The 24,449-nt window shown below is 39.9% G+C and overlaps 2 protein-coding genes and 1 pseudogene across 3 annotated transcripts; 2 read left to right on the top strand and 1 right to left on the bottom strand.

Annotated features, from left to right (window-relative positions):
- Window positions 1-1,419: 1,419 nt before the first annotated feature.
- LOC145957906 (small ribosomal subunit protein eS12 pseudogene) lies at window positions 1,420-1,824 on the bottom strand (annotated as a pseudogene).
- Window positions 1,825-16,699: 14,875 nt separating this feature from the next.
- LOC109791072 (geranylgeranyl pyrophosphate synthase, chloroplastic) lies at window positions 16,700-18,231 on the top strand. The gene has a single exon (XM_020350325.3). The coding sequence runs from the start codon at window positions 16,941-16,943 to the stop codon at window positions 18,036-18,038; it is 1,098 nt and encodes a 365-aa protein (XP_020205914.2). The 5' UTR covers window positions 16,700-16,940; the 3' UTR covers window positions 18,039-18,231.
- A 146-nt stretch (window positions 18,232-18,377) lies between these two features.
- Window positions 18,378-23,434, top strand: LOC109791069 (uncharacterized). Of its 2 annotated transcripts, XM_029269788.2 has the most exons (4): window positions 18,378-21,645; window positions 21,724-22,010; window positions 22,088-22,147; window positions 22,229-23,434. In XM_029269788.2, the coding sequence occupies exons 2-4, from the start codon at window positions 21,729-21,731 to the stop codon at window positions 22,628-22,630; spliced, it is 744 nt and encodes a 247-aa protein (XP_029125621.1). In that variant the 5' UTR covers window positions 18,378-21,645; window positions 21,724-21,728; the 3' UTR covers window positions 22,631-23,434. The 2 variants fall into 2 exon arrangements, with proteins under 2 accessions (XP_029125621.1, XP_029125622.1); XM_029269789.2 differs by having other exon boundaries at window positions 18,378-22,010.
- The last annotated feature ends 1,015 nt before the right edge of the window (window positions 23,435-24,449 follow it).

The raw sequence follows: 24,449 nt of genomic DNA, 5'->3' as shown, positions 1-24,449 counted from the left end.
ATCTTGAGACAAGTTGACAATCTGAACAACCCTGTATTTGCCCACCCACGTTTAATCTTATGCTCAAGCATCTTAAAAGCATCATGTTATAGGACATTAACAACAAGATAATTCCTCCATGGCATGCACCACTCTTCAAACTCCTCCTGAATAATAGGGATAGAGGGGTAGGGAGCTAACTATTCCACTCATCCTTCAAATGCATCCTTCACATCGTAGATCTCATCTTTTGGAAATTCCATCTCTTGGATTAAACTATTGAAATCCAAAAGACTTTCCCTCCATCTTCTAGTTGATAAAAGACTATTTATATAAGATTTGTCTTTTATAGTAGACATTGATTGTTAGTAGAACTATCAATTTGGATCCGACCAATCCACAAATAAGGTCAGGTTAGGCCTTAAAAAGAGTGATCTAAATAGAGTCAAGTCATTTTGTCCTAGCTCGCTAAGGCTAAAAAGCCAAATGGGTCCAAGTTGAGTTGGATCGTAGGCTTATAAGGTAAACTGTTAAATTAATAAAAGTAGAATAATTTGAACTATTATCAATATGTAAATCTATAATGTATTATAAAATAATAAGATAAACTAAAATATAATAATAGTAATTTTTTCACTCTTTTATGTTCACTTATATAATTATGGTTACAAACTTAGAGTTAGGGTTAATCACTATAATAGTTTTGTCATTCTCATTGTACACTTAATGACTTAACTCTGTGACTCATCATCTCTGTTTCGTATGTTGAAGAAGATTAGTCTAGTTGATGGACCAGATAATTGCAAATGCAATAGTTGTGAGAAATTGGATACATATAAAGTTATTAGGTGTTTCATAACAGAATATAATATTAATTAATCATGTTATATTTTTTTTTTCTTTTCATTGTAAAAAATAGGTTTATTTTTTTAAAAAAATAGGTCAATTTAGCTCGATGGCCTGACATAGGGCAAGTTGAGCCAAAAAATGGTAGCACAAAAAAAATATAGGTAAGTCGGCCTAACCCAAAATAAAATTTGGTCCATATAGGCCAGACTAGGTCAAGTCGGCCCGATCCAATTAACACGTCTAAGGCAGATGATAAACACACCTCCACTCTCGTATAAACACACCCCCTTTTTAAAAAAAAGTATATAAAATGTCTAAATTACCCTTAAAAAATGAAATTCCTAAATTTACACTCCCTTTCCTGCACTCCCGTTCCCCGCACCCTCGTTCCCCTCACCCCACACCCCCCTTCCCTGCTACAATCTTGCACAGCTGAAGAGAGAAGTTCCAACAGAATTAATAAACAAAAACAATGAAACAAAACTAACTAGCCTAAAAGTATAACTAAAGAACGATCATGATAAATATTCAATATTAACCAACAAAAATTAAGTTTCAATGAAATTCCAAAAGAAATTAAATTATCAAGGTTTAAGGTTCATTGTCAATGACACTTACACCAGCCCATTCTCCAAGGGTCTTTGCACTAGGAACCATCCATAGGCTAACATTGTGCTCTGCGCAAAGGGCCTTAACAAGTTTAACATAGTCAGGTTGGTCACAGTCTTCTGCTAGAACACAGAGCTGTGCAGCATGCTTCTCAATCACTTTTGCTGCTTCATGAAGGCCTCGTGCAAGACCACCATAAGCTAGAGATTTTCTGAGGACAAGTTGTAAGGCAGTCATGATATCCATTGGCTTGCCTGGAATCGTGGCAGCTGACTCGGCTGCAACAACAGCAGGTTCTGCTTGCGGGGAAGGGGGGTGTGGGGTGAGGGGAAGGGGGGTGCGGGGAAGGGGGGTACAGGGAAGGGGGTGTAAATTTAGGAATTTCATTTTTTTTAAGGATAATTTAGACATTTTATATATATTTTTTTTAAAAGGGGGTGTGTGAAGTCCCACATCGGTTAGGAAGGAGAACGAAGCATGCCATATATATGGGTGTGGATACCTTCCTTGTGTGGACGCGTTTTGGGGGTGGCATGCGTGCCATTGCCAGAAGCAAAATCGTGAGGGCTACGGCCAAAGCGGACAATATCCACATGCGGGTTGCTGGGGTGTTACATTTGGTATCAGAGCCGAGACCCGGGCCGGTGTGCCAGCGAGGGCGCTGGACTCCCTTGAGGGGGGTGGATTGTGAAGTCCCACATCGGTTAGGAAGGAGAACGAAGCATGCCATATATATGGGTGTGGATACCTTCCTTGTGTGGACGCGTTTTGGGGTGGCATGCGTGCCATTGCCAGAAGCAAAACCGTGAGGGCTGCGGCCAAAGCGGACAATATCCACATGCGGGTTGCTGGGGTGTTACATGGTGTGTTTATCATCTGCCCACCTCTAATTATCAGCCATGTTCTCATCCACCACTACTAAAGGTCCTTCATTTTTACTTTCTTCATACTTTGTAATAGTGAGTCTTTTTCAAGAGGAGTGTCTCTAACTAAAATTTCTAACAGAGCCTTCTCCCATACTTTGTTTCTTTGACTACATGCTTAAAGAACATAGACACATGTTTATCTACCAACCAAACCATATCTTAACAATGTTTTAATTAATAAAATAAAATATATTAAAAATTATATAATATTTATTAATATATATATATATATATTTGAAAAATATTAAAAATACACTCTTTGACAAATTCTTTTAAATATACTCTTTTTAGAAAGTTAAAATTTATTAAAAAAAATAAAAATCGATGAATCTCGCACCCTATTTAATTTTCTTATATATACTTTGCTCATTTAAACTTATTATGGAAGGCACAAATTATTAGACTAGATAAATTTATTATAAGATGGTTGATCACTAATCATCACGATTGCTTCAATATTATAAATGATTTTAATATTCATACTTTTTTTAATTAATAGAAAAAAATAAAATGTAGTGATTATTAATATTCATTTCTAATTATATATTAAAAAGAAAAATACGTCGTATGATTTAATTTTTAACATGAAATCAAACATATAAATAATTATCTAATTTATATTAACTAATATTTCTACATAATTTTAAATAATTCAGCATAACCACAATCGTGATCCATGCACAAATTTGATGGAGATAGCATTAGCAGCCAGGAATGGAAGTCCAGCACTAATGGTCAAAATAAGATCATATTTAACTTATAACTTAACTATGCCAATACATCACCCCTTCAGTGAGGCACCATCAAGTTAGATTTGATGTGCTTCCGCTTGGATGCACATAGGAAGAAACTTCAAGTCTCCACGGATCCTTGGAAGGAACGTCAAGGATGGAAACTCCAAGAAGACTCAAGGTGGCCGTAGCTTGCTCACAAGCTAAGTTCCAAAGAAGTAAGGCAACCTAGCTCTACAAAGAGAAGCACTCGAGGAGGGTAGAGAAGGTAGCCAAAGTGACTTTCGGAGGGAGAGTTTCAAGTATTGAAAACTCATTCAATTAATCCAAAAGTGATACAAAACTCGGCCATGGAGAGATTTATAGGTGAAATTAGGTTAAGGGTTTAAGTTGGGTTCACCTAGAGTTAAGTAAAACCATGGTATGGTTAACTTAACTCTAGGCGCCAAAATTTGGATTTTAAAATTCAAATTTTGGTGCCAACCGGCCACCCCCTCCATGTGCACTCATTTGGATGTGATTTAGTATCCATTTGAGTTGCATTTCGGTCACACCATGTGCATGTGTGCACATGGTCGAAATGCACCTTCAAATGTCATACTAATGACATTCAAATGCAAGTGAACATGTTAACCTAAATTAACCCTAAATCTAAATGACCATGAAATGAAATTCCTATGCTACATGGCCGGAAATACAAGGCCAAAAGAAATACAAGGCACTAAGGCCCAATCCTACACTAACCCTAATCTAATGGACTTGAGACAAAGCCCAACAAAACAAAGTGGCGGGCCTTCCTTGGGCTTGGGCCCACTCTTCATGCATCATCCTTGCCATAGCCCTAGTAGTTGGGCCCTTAGCCCATGGGCCTCCTCCATCATCCCCTCCCTCTTGAAGAGGATTTGTCCTCAAATCCAAAGCATCCTCCGCTTGGGTAGCTAGTCCTGTAAAAAGAGATAGATCAGAAACATTGAAACTAGAACTAACTCCATACTCAGAAGGGAGATCTAAGACATAGGCATTATTATTGATTTTCTTAAGGATTTGGAAAGGGCCATCCCCTCTAGGACTAAGTTTTGACTTTCTTTGGGAAGGAAACCTATCCTTCCTAAGGTGTAGCCAAACCCAGTCACCTTCCTTGAAGATAACTTCTTTCCTACCCTTATTATTATATTTTTGGTATTTTTCTGTTTAGGATTGAATATGATCTCTAACCCTCTCATGTAACTTCTTGACAAACTCAGCCCTAGATGTGCCTTCTTTATGAATAAAGGAAGCAACATCGGGTAGGGGTAATAAATCCAAAGGAGTAAGAGGATTAAAGCCATAAACAATCTCAAAAGGAGACATGTTAGTGGTTTTGTGAACCACCCTATTATAGGCAAACTCCACATAAGGGAGATAGTCATCCCATTACTTTTTATTGCCTTTGAGGATTGCCCTCAACATAGTCCCTAGAGACCTATTGACTACCTCAGTCTGCCCATCAGTTTGGGGATGACATGTGGTAGAAAATAGAAGTTTAGTTCCTAGTCGTGCCCAAAGAGTTTTCCAAAAATGGCTAAGGAACTTAACATCTCTATCGGAGACTATAGTTTTGGGTAACCCATGTAGTCTCACAATCTCTTGAAAGAATAACTTAGCAATGTGACTTGCATCATCCACCTTGTGGCATGGAATAAAGTGCGCCATTTTGCTGAAACGGTCCACAACCACAAAAATGGAATCCTTTCCTCTTTGGGTTCGAGGCAATCCAAGGATAAAATCCATGGAAATGTCTACCCAAGGAGAAGAGGATATGGGCAAGAGGGTGTAAAGTCCATGAGGTTTAGTAGTAGACTTGGCTTGTAAACAAGCAATGCAACTACTACAAAACCTTTGAACATCTCTTTTCATATGAGGCCAAAAGAATTTCTCTCTCAAAAGTGAAAGAATTTTCTCAATTCCAAAATGCCCCATGAGCCCACCCTCATGGCTCTCCTTAACCAAGAGTTTCCTAATAGATCCTTGGGGTATGCAAAGTTTGTTTTCTTTAAAAAGATACCCCTCATAAATATAGTACCCTTGATAAGGCTTTTGAATACATAAAGAATAAAAGTTAGCAAAATCAAGGTCTTTCTCATACAACTCCTTGATGTCATCAAACCCTAGTATTTGAGAACCTAGAGTGTTCAATAAAACATGTCTTCTTGACAAAGCATCAGCTACTACATTTGTAGAGCCCTTTTTATATTTTATGACATAAGGAAATTGCTCAAGGTACTCAACCCATTTTGCATGCCTTTTATTTAATTTATGTTGACCCTTCAAGTATTTAAGTGATTCATGATCACTATGGATAACAAATTCCTTGGTCACAAGGTAATGTTCCCAAGTTTGAAGGGCACGAACTAAAGCATATAACTCCTTATCATAGGTAGGGTAGTTCAAGGCAGCCCCATGAAGTTTTTCACTGAAATAAGCTATGGGGTGACCACCTTGTAACAACACAGCTCCTATGCCAAACCCTGAAGCATCACATTCTAGCTCAAAAGTTTTAGAAAAATTAGGCAAAGCTAGAACAGGTGCGTGAGTAAGTTTATGCTTAAGTTCTTGAAAAGCTAAATTATGTTTTTCTTGCCACTCAAAAGCCACATCCTTCTTCACCAACTCATTGAGAGGTAAAGCTAATGTAGAGAAGTTAGGAACAAATCTTCTATAAAAACTTGCCAAACCATGGAAGCTCCTAACTTCACTAACATTAGTAGGAATAGGCCATTCTTGGATGGCTTTGATTTTCGCGGGATCCACATGAACCCCATTTTTGCTTACCACAAACCCTAAGAAAATAACATTATCCACACAAAAAGTGCATTTGTCTACATTGGCAAACAAGTGATTGTCTCTAAGAACAAGTAAAACTTGTCTTAGGTGATCCACATGATCACTAAGACTCTTGCTATATATTAAAATATCATCAAAATAAACAACTACAAACCTACCAATGCAATCCCTAAGGGTATGATTCATTAGCCTCATGAATGTGCTAGGTGCATTAGTAAGCCCAAAAGGCATAACCAACCATTCATATAGACCAAACTTAGTCTTAAAAGCAGTTTTCCACTCATCACCCTCCTTAATTCTAATTTGGTGATATCCACTTTTAAGATCTATTTTGGAAAATATGGATGACCCATGCAATTCATCAAGCATGTCATCAAGCCTAGGAATTGGGTGCCTATATTTTATGGTGATGTTGTTGATGGCTCTACAGTCACAACACATCCTCCATTTTTCATCTTTTTTTGGCACCAAAATTACTGGTACAGCATAAGGGCTTAGACTCTTTTGAATCCAAAAATCTCTTCTTAAACTATCTCTAGAGAGGGAACACTAGTCTCTCTAGAATCCTCTTTTTCATCAATTTTTAGATGTTTTTTTTTTTTCAACTTTTTTTTGTTTTCCTTTTTCTTGCTCACGTTTGGCCTTCATTTGTACTTGATCTTCTATCACTTGTGAAGGTGATAAAGGATGAAGCACAAACTTTTTACCCTTATGTGTGAAAGTTATTTTATTAGTTAGGCCATCATGATGAGTTTGTTTATCAAATTGTCATGGCCTACCCAATAAAATATGACAAGCCTCCATAGGAACTACATCACATTTAACTTTATCTTGATAGTTCCCTATAGAAAACTCTACTTCCACTTGTTGGTTGACCACCATATCCCCATCATCATTAAGCCAATGAAGTTGATAAGGTTTTGGGTGGGGTGTGGTAGTCAAACCCAACTTCTCAACCATCCTAGTGCTACAACAATTGCACCAAGATCCACTATCCACTATGAGAGAACAAGCCTTGTTTGAAATGTTACATCTTGTATGAAAGATGTTCTCTCTTTGGGATTGTGTATCACTAGGTTGATTATTGAGGACCCTTCTCATCATAAGAACTTCCCCATTATAAGGGTAAGTGACCTCACATGACTCTCCCTCACTTGCTTCTTCTTCATCCTCACTTGAAGATGAAGAAGTAGTAGTTTCATCATGGCTACTATAAATGTCTTGGCCCCTTAAAATCATCACTTTCTTGTTAGGGCATTGAGAAGCAATGTGGCCTCTTCCAAGACACTTAAAGTATTTTATATCACTAGACTTGGTACTAGTGTGTGAGGTGTTTGTTTTTTTATCTTTTTCTTTACCTTTGTCTAGATTTTTGGATGAAAAAGTATTTTTCTTTTCAAAATCATTTTTCTTGCCCTCCCTCTTGTAGTCGAAAGAAGATGAGTATGAGCTTGTTTTAAAAATTTTTCTCAAATTTTGTTGTTCAACTTTAATGCAAAGTTGAACCAAATCATCCAAATCCCTATAAGGGAGAAGCTCAACCTTATCTCTTATCTCAAAAGATAAACCACTCAAAAATCTAGCAATGGTAATAGTTTCTTCTTCCCTAATGCCAGCCCTCATTATGTATAACTCCATCGTTTGCCTATATTCTTCCACAGTCATATTTTTTGATGGAGTCTTTGGAGCTTGTTGATAAGCTCCCTAGTGTAGTAAGAGGGTATATGCCTCCTCCTCAAGGCACTCCTTAAGTCACCTTTAAGGTCTCAAAATAGGTCAATAATGGTCTTAAGTCCAACTCCAAAAAGCATAGGTATTGGTCCAAGTCCACAAGTCTAGCAACAAGTCCTTTTTGGTCAAAATTTTTTTTTTTTTTTGTTCTTTCTTTTCCTTTCTTTTCACGTCACTTTCTTTTATACTTTGGGTCCAAATTTTTTTTTAATGTTCAGCCCAATTGTTGCTTAGGTTTTGCACTTGTGGGTGGAGAGAAATTAGGTCAAATTTTAGGAGAAGGAGAGGAGGACAAGTGGCGGTTTCTTAGTGGTGCTTAGGGAATCTTTTGAGTGGAAATTGATTTGTACTATCTAGTACAAGTTGTTTTGCACAAAATTTTCAGCACACCTCTTAGATTCTTTTAGGGTTATTAAGCATCAAATAAAGACCATAACAAGTGGAATGCAAGGGAAAAGTGGGCAGCAATTTTTATGCATGTGCAAGGAAGCATTTTACACATGGAAACTCAAAAATACAAAGAACATGCTAGGACTAAGTAGCATGCATGAATGACTCCTAGATGGTAGCTATATGTCACGCCCACTATATATATCATGCACTATGGTATTTTTTTTTTGTTCATGTATTCATGCAAAGGTGTTTGGCACATACATGGAATTTTGTAGACAAAATATAGGAAACAAGACTTGACAAAACTTCAAAAGATTCAAAAATCAAAAAGCATGTTCATCATGTTCATATGAGACTCAACCTAAAATTAGAAAAGCATGGCAACCCTAACAATGGAAACCTAAAAATGACAAGGAAGGTTCACAAGGAACAAGAACATGAACCATAAGCATTCGGTCATACAAAGCAAGGCAAAAAGAAAGACAAAGACCGAATGGAAGAAAATGACAAAAGACTAGGAAGACAATGTTTTTACCCTTGATGATCCTTGGCTCTAGATACCACTTGATGGAGTAGTTCCTTCCATGGATGGTGATAGTGGTTGAAAGGAGACTCCTTGCCCTTGATCTAGGTTAACCAAGGGGTAGACAAAGGAAGGCTTTTGTGGGACAAAAGGGAGATGGGCGTGAAAAGGAGGTGTTGGGCGGAAGTGTTTATGGAAGGCGGAAGCATATGGTGTTTGGTGCTCACAAGGTTGGCTCACTCCAAGTGTAGATGGAGGCCAATCTAGGGTTTCACTCTCCAAGGGTGGAGAATGAAGGTGGCTAGCCGAAACTAACCTAGTGACTAAGGAAGAGGATTTGAGGCACAAAAGGCTCACTCAAATTCATATAATCCAAAGTATTTACAAGTGGTGGGGTGTTGGGTATTTATAGGAGGGGAGGCATCTAGGGTTGCATTTGGAGTGTGCATGGCCGAAATTCACAAGGCAAATGCACTCCAAATGACATGCCAAATGAACCCTAGATGCTACTTGGTGACCAAGTTTGGAATCTATGGGTCTAGATTGGCTACATCAAGGTGTATGATATGATCATGCAACCTTTGCCCTCCACTTGGGCCTAAGCCTTTCTATCACCAAAAATAGATCCAAAACTCACCAAAAATGCGTCACCCTTCTAGTGTAATACCCTAGCCCAAATTAAAAACCTAATCATCTAAAGCACCCCATAATACAAGGGTAAAATAGGAAATACAAAGAAAATAAATCCTATGACTAAAATACCCCAAAATACAAGGGTAAAAATAGAAAATAAAATAAATGCTAAAAACATAGGAGCTAAGGTCCAAAAATGGCCTCACTATCCCATTCCTCTTGCCTCCTTTAGTATATCACCTCTTGGTCTTCTCGGCCTTAGTGTTATTCCATCATTCCCTCCCTCTTGAAAAGGATTTGACCTCAAATCAAGAGGTTCTTCATGGTGGGCCTCATGACCAATAAAAACATAAAAATAAGCATTAAAGGTGACAGTATATGATAGAAATGGAAAGTGTATCCAAAGAGGAGTTCCACTAAAAATGCTAAAAAGATTGTCTAAACTAAAAGGACTAGACTCTCTAATGCGAAAGATAGGATCCTCCTCATAGTGAAGTCTAGGTGTATAACTAAAACCTAAAAAGTTAAAAAGACTAAAACTATAGCACACTAAAGCACTAGTCCTAAAAACTAAAATATCTTGTTGGAAGTGCCCAATGTAATGACCTAGGTATATACTAGAAAATAAAGAAAACTTAACTAAACAATTACCTAAACAACTTTGTATTGCATTATTTGTTAGATACATATGAGAAAAAGGTGTCAAGAGGAGTTTAGAAAACTCATATAATCTAAGTTTGTCTTGTAGGGAAGTAACCAAGTTAAGTTGAAATAAGTTTGAACTTCCTTCAAGATCAAAATTAGAAGATAGGACACCATGAGATGTATCCAACAAATTATACAAATCAAAGGATGGGTGCTTTATGAGGACAACTAAAGTAGAAAGAGGCTTAAAGAGAAAAGGCTTATCTTCCTTGGGCACCACCAAGGAAGTAGCACAAGAAGTGGCACTAAGTGAAGTCCACTTCTTCTTCACTAAATCTTGAAGTTGAGATTCTTTTTCTTTAAAAAGGATTTGTTTTTGAATCTCCACTTCATGACTAGTGGCAACGTGAGAGAAAGAGTTAAGGTCTTGATGAATGAAGAAAGTCTTTTTAAAATCATTTTCAATGGGAAAGTGACTCTCTTCAAGCATAAGCCCTTTGGAAGAAACATTATCCTCCTTACTCTTCTCTAAGAGTGTTGGTTGTTGTTTTTCATTTTCTAGCCACTCTTTAACCTTCTCTATACTTTTCTTTATTTTTTCTTTCTTTTCTATTTTCTTTTCTTCTTCTTTCCTTCTAAGTTTTTCCTCTCTTTTTGTATTTTCTTCCTCATGCATACTCCTAGGAATTCTAGCTTCTTTCTCCTTTTGAGATCTATATGGAACAATCCTAGGGTGGGATCCACGAGTTTCTACCAACTTTGCAAGTAAATTTCTTATTTCCTTATTATTCTTTTCAAACTCTTTTTCTTTTCTTCTCAACTCTTCCTCTCTTTTTATATTTTCCTTTTCTTTTTTTCTTAGGTACTCTTTCAATTCCCTAAGTTCATCCCTAACACTAGACCTAGTACTACGAGAATTATGACCATGGACACTAGAATGATCACTCATCTTTGATCCAAAAAGGTTTTCACAAAAGTTGTTTTCAAAAAGGTTTGAAAAGGTTTTCACAAAGAGTGAGTGATAAAAGAGTTTTCACAAAAAGGTTTTCAAGGTGCAAGATAGGTAGGAAAAGGCCTAAGTGTACAAAAAGAACTTTCAAAGGGAGGTGGACTACAAAGAATCACTTAATAACCAAGCCTTATCTAGTAAAAATCACTAAGCCTTTTTCCACTTTTCTTACAAAAACAAGTTGGCACAATCAATAAGGTGAGTGTGTGCACGTTACCCCTAGTAGGCAAAAGCCTTCTAAACGAAATTGGAGCAAAGATAAAAAAACCCTAACAATTATACTACCAAAAAACTATAAAGCATGCAAAAGAAAAGCACTTAAAACATATTCTAGTCGAGGTCCTAGGTGAAGGTTTTCAAATCACCTTCAACTACACGAACTAAAACCAAAGTGAAGATGTTTAAGAATGGCCAATTACAAACCAAAAGAATGAAACCAAGGCCTAAAAACACAAGAGGCCGAAAAGGAAAATTTCAAGCAAAAATATGAAAAGATAAAATTTATAGGTCTTCAAACTCCTCCACTTGGGTTCCTTCACAAAGAACAAACTTGTTAGTCCTCTCCAAGTGTTTAAACACTCCTTTTGTTTGGTGAAAATCCCTCCAAAGGCTAGGTTTGGATTCGGTTCACTCCTCCACTCAAATCCACCAAAAGTTTGCTAGTTTGCTAGATAGGTTCTTCACCTACATTCAAAATGAAACCAACCCAAAGAGCAAGAGTCCAAGAAATAAAAACTGAAAAAGCACAATTAGGAAAGGCTAAACTCAAAGAGAATTGATTGAGACAAAACAAAAGAGGCCAAAGAAAAGACAAACTAAAATTAAGACACAATTAAAAAAGGAAGCACACAAAAGAGAAATCCTAGAATGGCACTAGAATGGGTTAGTGTTTAGTCCACTTGCTTAAGTCTTTTAATTGATTCGTTCCAGCCACCTTTAAGGTCTCAAAATAGGTCAATAATGGTCTTAAGTCCAACTCCAAAAAGCATAGGTATTGGTCCAAGTCCACAAGTCTAGCAACAAGTCCTTTTTGGTCAAATTTTTTTTTTTTTTTTGTTCTTTCTTTTCCTTTCTTTTATACTTTGGGTCCAAATCTTTTTTTAATGTTCAGCCCAATTGTTGCTTAGGTTTTGCACTTGTGGGAGGAGAGAAATTAGGTCAAATTTTAGGAGAAGGAGAGGAGGACAAGTGGCGGTTTCTTAGTGGTGCTTAGGGAATCTTTTGAGTGGAAATTGATTTGTACTATCTAGTACAAGTTGTTTTGCACAAAATTTTCAGCACACCTCTTAGATTCTTTTAGGGTTATTAAGCATCAAATAAAGACCATAACAAGTGGAATGCAAGGGAAAAGTGGGCAGCAATTTTTATGCATGTGCAAGGAAGCATTTTACACATGGAAACTCAAAAATACAAAGAACATGCTAGGACTAAGTAGCATGCATGAATGACTCCTAGATGGTAGCTATATGTCACGCCCACTATATATATCATGCACTATGGTATTTTTTTTTTTGTTCATGTATTCATGCAAAGGTGTTTGGCACATACATAGAATCTTGTAGACAAAATATAGGAAACAAGACTTGACAAAACTTCAAAAGATTCAAAAATCAAAAAGCATGTTCATCATGTTCATATGAGACTCAACCTAAAATTAGAAAAGCATGGCAACCCTAACAATGGAAACCTAAAAATGACAAGGAAGGTTCACAAGGAACAAGAACATGAACCATAAGCATTCGGTCATACAAAGCAAGGCAAAAAGAAAGACAAAGACCGAATGGAAGAAAATGACAAAAGACTAGGAAGACAATGTTTTTACCCTTGATGATCCTTGGCTCTAGATACCACTTGATGGAGTAGTTCCTTCCATGGATGGTGATAGTGGTTGAAAGGAGACTCCTTGCCCTTGATCTAGGTTCACCAAGGGGTAGACAAAGGAAGGCTTTTGTGGGACAAAAGGGAGATGGGCGTGAAAAGGAGGTGTTGGGCGGAAGTGTTTATGGAAGGCGGAAGCATATGGTGTTTGGTGCTCACAAGGTTGGCTCACTCCAAGTGTAGATGGAGGCCAATCTAGGGTTTCACTCTCCAAGGGTGGAGAATGAAGGTGGCTAGCCGAAACTAACCTAGTGACTAAGGAAGAGGATTTGAGGCACAAAAGGCTCACTCAAATTCATATAATCCAAAGTATTTACAAGTGGTGGGGTGTTGGGTATTTATAGGAGGGGAGGCATCTAGGGTTGCATTTGGAGTGTGCATGGCCGAAATTCACAAGGCAAATGCACTCCAAATGACATGCCAAATGAACCCTAGATGCTACTTGGTGACCAAGTTTGGAATCTATGGGTCTAGATTGGCTACATCAAGGTGTATGATATGATCATGCAACCTTTGTCCTCCACTTGGGCCTAAGCCTTTCTATCACCAAAAATAGATCTAAAACTCACCAAAAATGCGTCACCCTTCTAGTGTAATACCCTAGCCCAAATTAAAAACCTAATCATCTAAAGCACCCCATAATACAAGGGTAAAATAGGAAATACAAAGAAAATAAATCCTATGACTAAAATACCCCAAAATACAAGGGTAAAAATAGAAAATAAAATAAATGCTAAAAACATAGGAGCTAAGGTCCAAAAATGGCCTCACTATCCCATTCCTCTTGCCTCCTTTAGTATATCACCTCTTGGTCTTCTCGGCCTTAGTGTTATTCCATCAGGTACCCCTCCACATCATCTTTCCCATGAAAATAAGGGAGATCTACCCTAGATTCCCTTGTCTTGGAGGTTCTATGGATTCTCCTATGAGGTGGTTGATAATGATCTCCTTAAGCTAGGCTATCATGCATTGACTCTCCTAGTGTGGAATTATGGGCGTATAAGCTATGTTGACCATGATGTTTCTTTTTGTCTTTTTCCTTTAATAGACGAATTTCCTCCTCCATAAGAGCAATTTGAGCTTCTCTTTCCAATTTTTCTCTAAGTCTTTGTTGTAATTCTTGCTCTTTCTATATCTTTAGTGATCTTAATTCACGTGATAACTTAGCAAAATCTTTGTTATCACTTGAATTAGTATCACTATGAGGAGTAGAAACTTCTTCCATTATAGGTGAAAGGTTCTTTTTGAAGAAAGAAGTTTGAAAAGCAATTTTTTTTTATGCAAGGTTAAGACTAAGTACTTGGAGGATTATGTATACAAATTGAACTTTGGAGGGAGGTGAGCTACTAAGAGCCACTTAAAAACCAAGCCTCTTCAAGTAAAAATTACTAATCCCCTTTGTAGTTAATCTCTACCAAATTCTTTTCAATGAAAATTATTTTTGATGTTTTATGAACTATGATATACTAGTCGTGAAAAAGCAATTAAAGACAAGTATTAAGCAAGAATTTAAACTACCTAAACGTGTCCTAGGGTGAGAGCTTGAGAGATACCAAAGATCAATCAAGGACCACTCCCACCAAGTACTAACGAAAATGGTAAACTTAAGGAGAGATGGTTGTGTACCAAAGACACTCCCAAGACACTCCTTGAAATGGCCCAAATACAAGGTATGAATCAAACCGAAAAGCAAAGAACAAGTGGCTTAAAGTAATGTATGAAAACAACCACCAAGAATTAGTGATGGATTAGTGACTAAATTTGAAAACAAATTTTCAAACTAGTAAGGAAAATTAGTCACTAAAATCCGTCACTAACACTTATATATTATTTTTTAAAACAATAACAAATACAATTCAATTTGAATCTCCACCAATCTTCACGGTTTGGTCCAGTCCATCCATCACAAATTTCCAGCCAAAGTGTATATAGTGTTTATGTTTGAAGTTTTCCAAAACCGAGAGCCACCTATGATCCTTTCCTCCTCCTTTCCTTAGGCTTCTTTTGATGACCCTTGTAGAACTAGCTTCTAGGAAGATAGGCTAGGTCAAACTTAGGCCACACTTTGATGTTAATCAAATATAAGAACAGCAAAGAGTATTGATGGAGTAAGAAAGACAAGAGTAGATTAAGAGATGACAAATTTAGATGACACAAACAAGTAGGTGACTAAACAAGAAGGAATTGACCTAGAATAGCTCTAGAATGGATGCACAAAACCAAAACACTCAAAGACAAGTAAGCTGAAAATATTATGAGTCAATAACAATTTCAATCCGAGAAGATCACATGCAAATTCAAACTCCTTAATTGGCTTTTTTCTCTTCAAATTTTTGGTTTAGCACTTTTTTTTTAATCACTTTTGTTTTAGATTTCTTTTGATCTTTCTTCTAATTAATTTTTTTTTTAACTTTAGGAGTTGCCTTTTTCTGTCCAAAAATTTGATTCACATATATGTCTCGGTCAAGTTGTATATGACACCAAAATCCGGTTTAGAATAAATGCCAAATGCCAAGCCAAATTGATTTCAAATTCATCACAAATGGGTCATGCTTGTAAATGTAATTGGCACATACACGATTTTGGCTCCACAATTTCATATTCAAATTTGAATTACAAACACAAATTCAATCACTTCTTTAGACAACAAAGATCAAACACACTCACGGACAAAGGAAAATTTCAAAACATTTTCAGATTTTTGAAACCTAAAATTCTAAGAAAACTACTAATGATCTAATAGTAGTTCATGAACTCAATTAAAAACAAAATGATGAGCTTATACCAAATGCTATGGATCTCGGCCAAATCCAGAAAATGTTTTCAAGAATGTAAAAGAAAAAATCAAAAGTTAAACAAGCATAGCTAAGAATGATGAACATGAAAGGAACTACACATGACTACTAGCTACTAGACATAGATTCAAAACAAAATGACTCAAACACACATTGATCGAATAAGATTTCAAATATGACTCAAAGAAAACAAAAAGATCATAGGTAGAAATTTCCTAATATGCAAAACAATGGAGCATGATTCATGGAAGCATATAGTCATAGGCGCATAGATGAATCATTCAAGCAACAAGAAACTAGATCCATCAATTTTAAGACAAGAAAATAGATCTAGGAAGGAATCAACTCAAAAGTGACAAAAACTCAAGATGAACACAATGAACAAAAGATGAACACAATCCAATCACGGATCCACACTTCAAAAGACAAGAAAAAGTGACTTATCTCTTGAAGAACCCAAAGCTCTAGATACCACTTGATGTGCTTCCACTTGGATGCACATAGGAAGAAACTTCAAGTCTCCACAGATCCTTGGAAGGAACGTCAAGGATGGAAACTCCAAGAAGACTCAAGGTGGCCGTAGCTTGCTCACAAGCTAAGTTCCAAAGAAGTAAGGCAACCTAGCTCTACAAAGAGAAGCACTCAAGAAGGGTAGAGAAGGTAACCAAAGTGACTTTTGGATTAACTGAATGAGTTTTCAATACTTGAAACCTCTCCCTCCCAAAGTCACTTTGGCTACCTTCTCTACCTTCCTTGAGTGCTTCTCTTTGTAGAGCTAGGTTGCCTTACTTCTTTGGAACTTAGCTTGTGAGCAAGCTACGGCCACCTTGAGTCTTCTTGGAGTTTCCATCCTTGACGTTCCTTCCAAGGATCCGTGGAGACTTGAAGTTTCTTCCTATGTGCATCCAAGTGGAAGCACATCAAGATCTTTCATGGAAATTAAGTCACGCTTAAGTCGGAGTACAGTTGACATCGTCGACACCGCAAAATTTTACGAGAAAAACGTGTTTGATATAGGCATCCCCATAAATTATTTTCATCCTAAAAATACACGAAGACATAGAAAGATAAAAATATCATTAGTATTTAATTATTTGCGTTCACAGAATTAATCTCACAGCCCAACACATAATATGCTAATTCAAAAAATCTCTACTTCACTTAAAGATGGACCAAAAAAAATAAATACTATTTATTTATCTTATACGACACAACGTAAATGGCACCAATGGGGAAAAGTTAGTGCTTCGGTAGTTGAATCTCATCTCATCTCATCTAATCTAATCCCAAATCCATTGGGGGAAACCCAGTGCTTATCCATGTTCTCACTCGTTAGTTAGTTCTCACTTTCCAAATCCCAAACCTTCCCATCAACCTCATTCAAACACACCAAAACAAAACGAAAAAAAACCCAAAATGAGCGTTGTGAATCTCAACGCATGGGCACGCCCCAGCTTCATTATAAATCAAGCCACGAAACCCAAATCCTGGGTTCTGTTTCACGGCGTTAATAACTCGCACCTTTCCACCGTTATTAAACGGCGAAGGAGGGTGGCTTCGATCTCGGTCTCCGCCGTTTTGACGAGAGAGGACGCCGTGGAAATGGAAGAGAAACCGGCGTTCAACTTCGAGTCCTACATGTTGAACAAAGCGGCCGCAGTGAACAAGGCCCTAGACGACGCCGTTTCGCTCCGCGACCCGCTGCGCATCCACGAGGCCATGCGCTACTCGCTCCTCGCCGGCGGGAAGCGCGTGCGCCCGGTGCTCTGCCTCGCCGCCTGCGAGCTCGTCGGCGGAGCGGAAACCACCGCGATGGCCGCCGCCTGCGCCATAGAGATGATCCACACCATGTCGCTCATCCACGACGACCTCCCCTGCATGGACAACGACGACCTCCGCCGCGGCAAGCCCACCAACCACAAGGTCTTCGGCGAGAACGTCGCTGTCCTCGCCGGTGACTCCCTCCTGGCCTTCGCCTTTGAGCACGTCGCAATCGCCACTCCGGCGACCCCGACGAGCTCCTCGGTGCAGATCATCCGCGCGATCGGCGAGCTCGCGCGGTGCATCGGCACCGAGGGGCTCGTCGCCGGCCAGGTCGTCGACATTAATTGCGAGGGCCTGGCCGATGTGGGACTCGACCGGCTGGAGTTCATTCACATCCACAAGACCGCCGCGCTCCTGGAGGGCGCGGTGGTCCTCGGCGCCATCCTGGGCGGTGGCGCCGATGAGGAGGTGGAGAAATTGAGGAAGTTTGCTCAGTACATAGGGTTGCTGTTTCAGGTTGTGGATGATATTCTTGATGTTACAAAGTCTTCCCATGAATTGGGGAAGACTGCAGGGAAGGACCTTGTGGCTGATAAGGTTACTTACCCCAAGCTTTTGGGGCTTGAGAAATCTAAGGAGTTTGCTGCGAAATTGAACAAGGATGCTCTGGCTCTGCTTGCTGGGTTTGACCCTGTTAAGGCTGCTCCTTTGATTGCTTTAGCCAACTATATTGCTTATAGGCAGAACTAGAGTCTCTTGGGTTGCGTCCGTAATAAACAATTGTTTTCTTAGGGAAAATCTAGATTTATGAAAAATAGTTGGACTTACAGTTACTTGTTGCTTGCAACTAGGGACTATAAAATGATGCCCCTGTGCTTCTTAGTTGTCATTTTAGTATGATGCAAAAATATTAATTTGTCATTAAATATTATTTCTTTTTCAAGTTCGTTGACTTGCTCATGCAATTTGTTTTTCTTTTTTATTCCGTGTGAAGTGAAGAATTCTGGAACTTGAAGGTGTATCATGTCATGAGTTGTGGCTTGTTGTAAGGTTTCCGTTTTTGTTCTCCTTGTTGAGAGTTTGCTAATAATCTGGTCTGGTGGATGCTTTGTTGGGGATAATCGAACACTTTTTGTGTAATTCTATCTGGGTATATTCGAACATGGTTCTTTCTGCTGTTTAATTTTCAGCAGAGAATGAATGCTCAGTCATGTTATTAGAGGGTGCTGAAGCAATCAGTTTGGTCTTTAACCTTGGTTAGGCTTTTTATGTAATTCATATCAGTTGATTATTATCCGAGTTTTGCAATTAAGTAGAATCAAACATCTTGTTCTTTGTGCTGTTTCAATTTAAACCCGTATCAGATACTCCTCAGGTGGACAAGATCAGACGTTGCAAAGCAAGGAATATCAAATTTGTTAGCTGTAAATCGTGTTTTACAAATTTAGTGTCGGCTTGTTTTCCAGTTCAGTAAGCAGGGCATGATTTTCCAAGCAATATCAACAGTTTAAATTGAGTTTGGCACGAATTCGGGGGCATGTCGTTCACTCAATCAAACCTAATCGATTCTATGGCTGACTTTGAAGTGGCCTTTTCACATGATGTTGCTGTATATGTATGTTAGGCAAAAGAATGGTATCTTTCGAAAGAAGCTGATACTTGACTCTATTTGACTCGAGTAGTAGTGGGAACCTTGTGCTTTTTGGATGATATTTATTTATTATGCAACTCTAAACTTTGGTTGCTGCAAGGCACTTGGAAGGGTTGTAGAGGGGCCAACTATAAAACAATTTGTCACCATATTTATCAGAATATTTAGAAACTGGGGTCATGTAGTTGGAGATGCTGACATTCAACTTATATTCTGTCTTCTATATTAAAATATAGGATTAATAGTACCTTACACGCAATTGATTGAACTTTATACTAATGTTAACCTTTCTCTCCGTGCATTTAAACAGTAACTTCTTTGCCATAGTTCATTAGTAATTCGGATGTCTCGTCTATATTATAGTCGTATTCATTGTTCATTGGGGTTTCCTTTTTTTTTTTTTCCCTCTTCCTTCTTTGACATGGGAATGACAGATTGCACTACAGTACATGATAATCCCTTGCATCATGGGCGATTCCCTTGTGGTATCCTCCAAGTCCATATTAAAATTTTGGTATGTGGGTGAAGGAAATAGGATCGCAATGTTTTATACCGGTTCCATAAGCTTAGTCTACGCGTCCCTACCTTTTCTTTATTAATTAGTTTAGATATTTTGAGAGTAGTTCAGTTCAATTATTTTAAAGGTTTTAAGAGTATTTCAGCAAATTTTAAAAAGTTCCCGTTCAATTTATTTTGCCCACTATAGCTATGAACACGAACCTCGCTATTATTAGCCACTTTAATTTCCCACCACTTTACACCCTTGTTATTTTATTTAGTGCTTATCAGCAAATCATGATCATTTGACCCTAGGCACCAAATATATATAGAGAGAAGGGATTTATTTATTCTAGGAGTAAGTTTACCTAAACTTATTCTATTCAATAATTCATGTTCTACATCAAATTTCAACAATCTAATCATTGAATTCAAAATTCTTAATACATAGTGTTCTTACTGAGAATTTGTCGTAGAGATGATCCTCCAAGTAAGATTGGTGAGCCTCTTTCGCTGGTACGCTTGATGCTCCAAGATGGGGGTGGTACCTGCAAAAGAGACTCTAATGCTAAAGTTAGGATTTGTATGAGTATATGTCTCGTATAAGTAATGCACGTACCTTAGTGTAAATTAGGGTTGCGTTGGGCCTTGGGCCTGAGATTAGTTGTGATCTAATTAGATAGCGGATCTCGTCTGGACCGAGATCTCCTAAGATCAGTTATGATCTGGTTAAGTGACGAGCTAACGTCACAAAGCGCGTATCTGAGGTCGCTACGCGTTGTGATGCCGAGCCGGGAGCTCGGTTTTGCAGTACGGATAGTACACTAGCCCCCCGAGCTCCGAAGACCGTGGTTCGAAGAGTTAAGACCGAGCTCGTCAAGTAGCTGTGACCCTTTGCGTACGCCTGCTTGTTGAGATGTCGTGTGTCATAACTGGTCATTTCCGAAAACGTGCAAGTGGCGCGTTAACGGGAGTGACGGTTATGTAATGATGGTTTGCATTTGTCATAATGGTTCTCAATTAATGTGCCGTCATACGTGCCCTTAGGCTGACACGTGTCGTGACCGTTTTGAATTTGGGAAAAACCCTTTTCTCTCCCTCGCGCCTCTTCCCTTTTCACTTTACTCATTTTCGCTCTTTCAACTTCTTGCGCACGCTGTTTCTCTCGTTTCTGCTTATCCTCCGTCTCCATTTTCTCCGTTTCCACCATCGTTTCCGGTAACCCAGTCATTGTTAGGGTTGTTTTCTGAGGAAGAGTACTAGGTACTTCCTTTCTACAGTTTTCTTTTTCCTTCTTTCCCAATCTTCTTCGAGTCTTTCTTGTTTTCTCCATGGCTGGAGGGAGTGGTGCTGGTTCCTCCGCACCTGCCAAGGGTAAAGGCAAGGCGCGGGGCAAGGCGACGGCTACCGGAACGGTCGCCGCCAGGAAAAAGAAGGAGGTGGAGCCGCTAACGGACCTCGTTCCAAGCATTCCTGGGTACGACTGGGTTCGGCGCGAGATGGCGGAGGCCCAAAGCGTGTTCCGGTCCTTTCTTGAAGTTAATGCGATCTTGAGATCGTACAGGGTTTGTGACCCTTCCATCTCCCGAATGATCTGGCTTGAACCTTGTCAGGCCGGTGAGGGCGTGTATATGGGGAAGTCTACTGACCCTCCCCATTTCTATGTTTACCAATGTTTCTTCAGGGATTTGGGCGTTTGTCTTCCCTTCACACAATTCGAGTGTGACTTTTTGAATTTTGTCAGCTCGGCTCCTTGCTAGTTGCACCCCAACAGTTGGGATTTTTTGAGCGCTTTTCAAGTCCTGTGTTCGGCCCTAGGAATAGAGGTATCTCTTCCTGTCTTCCTTCATTTTTACCAACTGAAGATAGGTGTTCCGCCTTATGGCGTTCTGTCTCTGAGTGGGAGTAGGGATGGGGGTTTATTCACTCTTTACTCCCAGTCATACAAAAATTATAGACAAGAGTTCTTCCGGGTTGCCCTCGTGGATGTCGACCCCCTGGAGGATGGGGCGTTCTACTTCGGCGGGTTGCCGAAGTTCCCTTTCTATTGGTGCCCCAAACCGTCTAGGTTTCACGGGGTGGGCCAATTGAAATTGACGGCTTCAGAGGCGGCCGCCATTGAGAACCTTACTGCGCTTCCTCGCCCGTTGGATTACAAGCTCGTCTTGTCGCTTGCGAGTTTGGCGTACAAGGAGAGGGGCCTGGAGAGTGAGTATCTCGTCCTCTTTAGACTGTTAGGGTTTGTGAAACCTTCTTTTTCTTATGTGTTTTATTTTCTGTTTGCAGGCATCATGGGGAAGAACAAGTGGCGAGAGCTGAAGCATCACTACAATTTTGCTGAAATTGAGGTCCTCGAGCCTCAAGAGAAGGAGATTTCCCCCTTGAAGGTCAACCGAAAAAGAAATAGGGGCGAGAAAGAGGTCGGGGGGACCTCTGCCCCTCGTGGAACGGAGGAGGTGACCTCCAAAGCCGCTGATGCTGATGCGGTCGACCTCACTAGGAGCCCTCCGTCTGGGGAGGCTCCCCAAATGGTCGCTACGGCGACTGCTGAGCAAGTTGCTCCTTCTGCCGAGGTAAGTGTCTCGTTTTCTTTAACTTTTCTTCTATGTCGGTTTTGCTTTGTTTATTGATGCGCTGTTGCTCTTTGCAGGCAGGGATAGCTGCCGAGGTGGAGGCCCCGGTTGCTGAGCAGGTCGCCCAGGCCACCGTGGTGAGTACCTCACTTTTCATTTTTTCCTCTATCTTGTATATTATTCTTTTTCCTTTTTTGACATGGCACTGGTTTTTGCAGGCAGGGGATGCTGTCGAGGTCCAGGTGCCTCCGAGGTCGGAGGTGCCAGGCGTGGATCCTCCTATTGTTGAGCAGGGGACGCCAGTTTTTGCCTCTGTTGAGGCTCGCGGCAAGGGGCCGAGTCTCGAGGTTCCCACAACTACGCCTGCAACCTCGGCGGCGCCGTCAAGTTCATCGCAGGGGGCTTCCCAGAGCCAATACATAGCTCACCGTTTTGGGAAGGGCCTCACCCAGGTGCGATTGGACCACGTGAGTGCCTCGGCTGACATGAACTCGTTGTGGAGTTCCGGGGTGACTGCCGATAAGTTCTTCCCCCGAGGTTCGCTGAGCTCGGAGGATCAGGGGATGATCGAAGAGGTCGGACCCGTGGAAGGCTTTGACGCTGCTCAGGTCCTTCTGTAGAGGGCTATGGCCATTGTGGACCACTGGAAGCATAGGTGGTCCAAGCAGCATGAGGACTTGGTCAGACTGAGGGGCCGAGTTCAACCCCTGAAGGACGAAAACAAGGTCCTGAAGGAGGAAAACAAGGTTCTTAGTGCCGCCCTCGGTGAAGCGAAGTTGCAAGGTGCTGAGCTTCGAGCTGCGAGGGGAGACTTGGTGAGGGTCCAGAAGTCGCTGGAGATTGCCCTGCGCTCCAATGAGAATTACGCCTCCTAGGTGAACGAGCTCCAGGGGCTCGCCACCGCGTCCCAAGGTCGGGTACGTTTCTTGGAAGACGAGGTGACATCTTCCCATGGTCGAGTTCGCTCCTTGGAGGATGAGGTGACCTCCCTGAAGAGCGAGCTGGTGGCGGCGGCTGAGAAGCGCCTCTATAACGAGGTTGTCCTTGGCTGCAAAGAGGAGGAGGTCGCCGCTTTGAGAGTGGAGCTGGCGAAGCAGGAGGCGGAGAGGGCGGTGTTGGAGAAGAAGCTTGAGGAAACCGAACGATCTATTGTAGTTGAGCATAAAAGAGGTTTCCTCAAGGCAGCTCGCCAGGCCAGGCTCCTTGCGCCGGGATTCGACTTCTCTGCCATGTACGTGGAGAAGGTCATCCACTTCGGGAAGCTTGTAAAGGAAGATGACGTCGAGGACAGCTCCAGCGAGGATGCCTCTACGTAGGCCAATTTTGTAATGGCCTGGTTTAACTTTCTCTACTTTATTTTTCTTTTTTGAATTCAAGTGTGGAACTTTGAAAACTTTGCTGTATATATGTGTATTTTTTGTCTATTCGCCGTTGCGCTTTTCTTTGCCTTTGCTTTTTGGCTTGATTTTTTGTTGTTTGCGCGTTTTGAGATGTCGCAACCCGAAAATTTCCGATCTCGCGACTAATGGTTTAGACATCCTTTTAAATATCTCATCAATTAAGGAATGCCCGGACACCAGACTAATCCTTAATTAATGGTTTTGAAAATAAGTTCTATGGAGCCGCCACCAATATTTTACTCAAAACATTGGAAAAAGAAAAGGTTTTTTTAAAAGTCCAATAATGGTCTTGATAACCAGAATTGGGTTCGGGGGTCGGTTACGTGTAGGTATTAAGCACCCCTACAACGCCCTAAATCGGTACCCTATGATGAAGATAACGTAATAAGAATTAATAATTAAAATATTTAATCCCCTTTATTAATAATTATTTACATGCTTGAAATTTAAATTATACAATTAATCCTAAAATCTTTACATGATTATTTTTATTATAAATAATATTTATTAAAAATAAGAAATAAAAGAGAGAAGAAAATTAGCTGAAATACCTCTTGAACGAGCTCTATTAATCTTCAAAGATGGAGATTTGGGTGCTTTTTGGCAACCCTTCACACTACAATGCCTCACAAAAATCTCAAGAAATACACAGAGAGGGGGAGAGAGAAAAAGAGAGAAATTTCGTGCTCTATGGAGCTTTGAACGAAATTTTTGGAGTCAAGAGAAATGAGCCCTAGCTGTCTATTTATAGACTTCGAAAAGGGGGTCCAGAACGGCCCGTTCCAAAATCGGAACGGCAGTTCTGGATATGGTCATTTCGTGTAAAATTCGTATACTGGAACGGCCCGTTCTGAAATCGGAACGGCCCGTTCCAGTAGTGAGAATAACACGTGTTTTTTTAGACCGGAACGGCCTTGGAACGGCCCGTTCCAGATTTAGGAACGGCCCGTTCCAAATCCGTTCCAATTAACCTTTTAGCCCTTTTTTGAGGAGTTTGGAACGGCCCGTTCTAATCTTGGAACGGCCCGTTCCAATTTCA

The sequence above is a fragment of the Cajanus cajan genome, chromosome 5, assembly GCF_000230855.2.
Source record: "Cajanus cajan strain Asha chromosome 5, NIPB_CcT2T_4, whole genome shotgun sequence".
NCBI classification, from domain to species: domain Eukaryota; kingdom Viridiplantae; phylum Streptophyta; class Magnoliopsida; order Fabales; family Fabaceae; genus Cajanus; species Cajanus cajan.
Note: the sequence above shows the minus strand (reverse complement) of the source record. Positions and strands in the feature narration are given on the sequence as shown.

What these genes read in the sequence shown, in the direction of transcription:
- LOC109791069 (XM_029269788.2), top strand. Translation starts at nt 21,729, where the DNA reads ATGGGGAAGAACAAGTGGCGAGAGCTGAAGCATCACTACAATTTTGCT. An exon ending in AAGTTGCTCCTTCTGCCGAG is followed by an intron (nt 22,011 to 22,087) that starts GTAAGTGTCTCG and finishes TGCTCTTTGCAG; the next exon opens with GCAGGGATAGCTGCCGAGGT. An exon ending in AGGTCGCCCAGGCCACCGTG is followed by an intron (nt 22,148 to 22,228) that starts GTGAGTACCTCA and finishes TGGTTTTTGCAG; the next exon opens with GCAGGGGATGCTGTCGAGGT.
- LOC109791072 (XM_020350325.3), top strand. Translation starts at nt 16,941, where the DNA reads ATGAGCGTTGTGAATCTCAACGCATGGGCACGCCCCAGCTTCATTATA.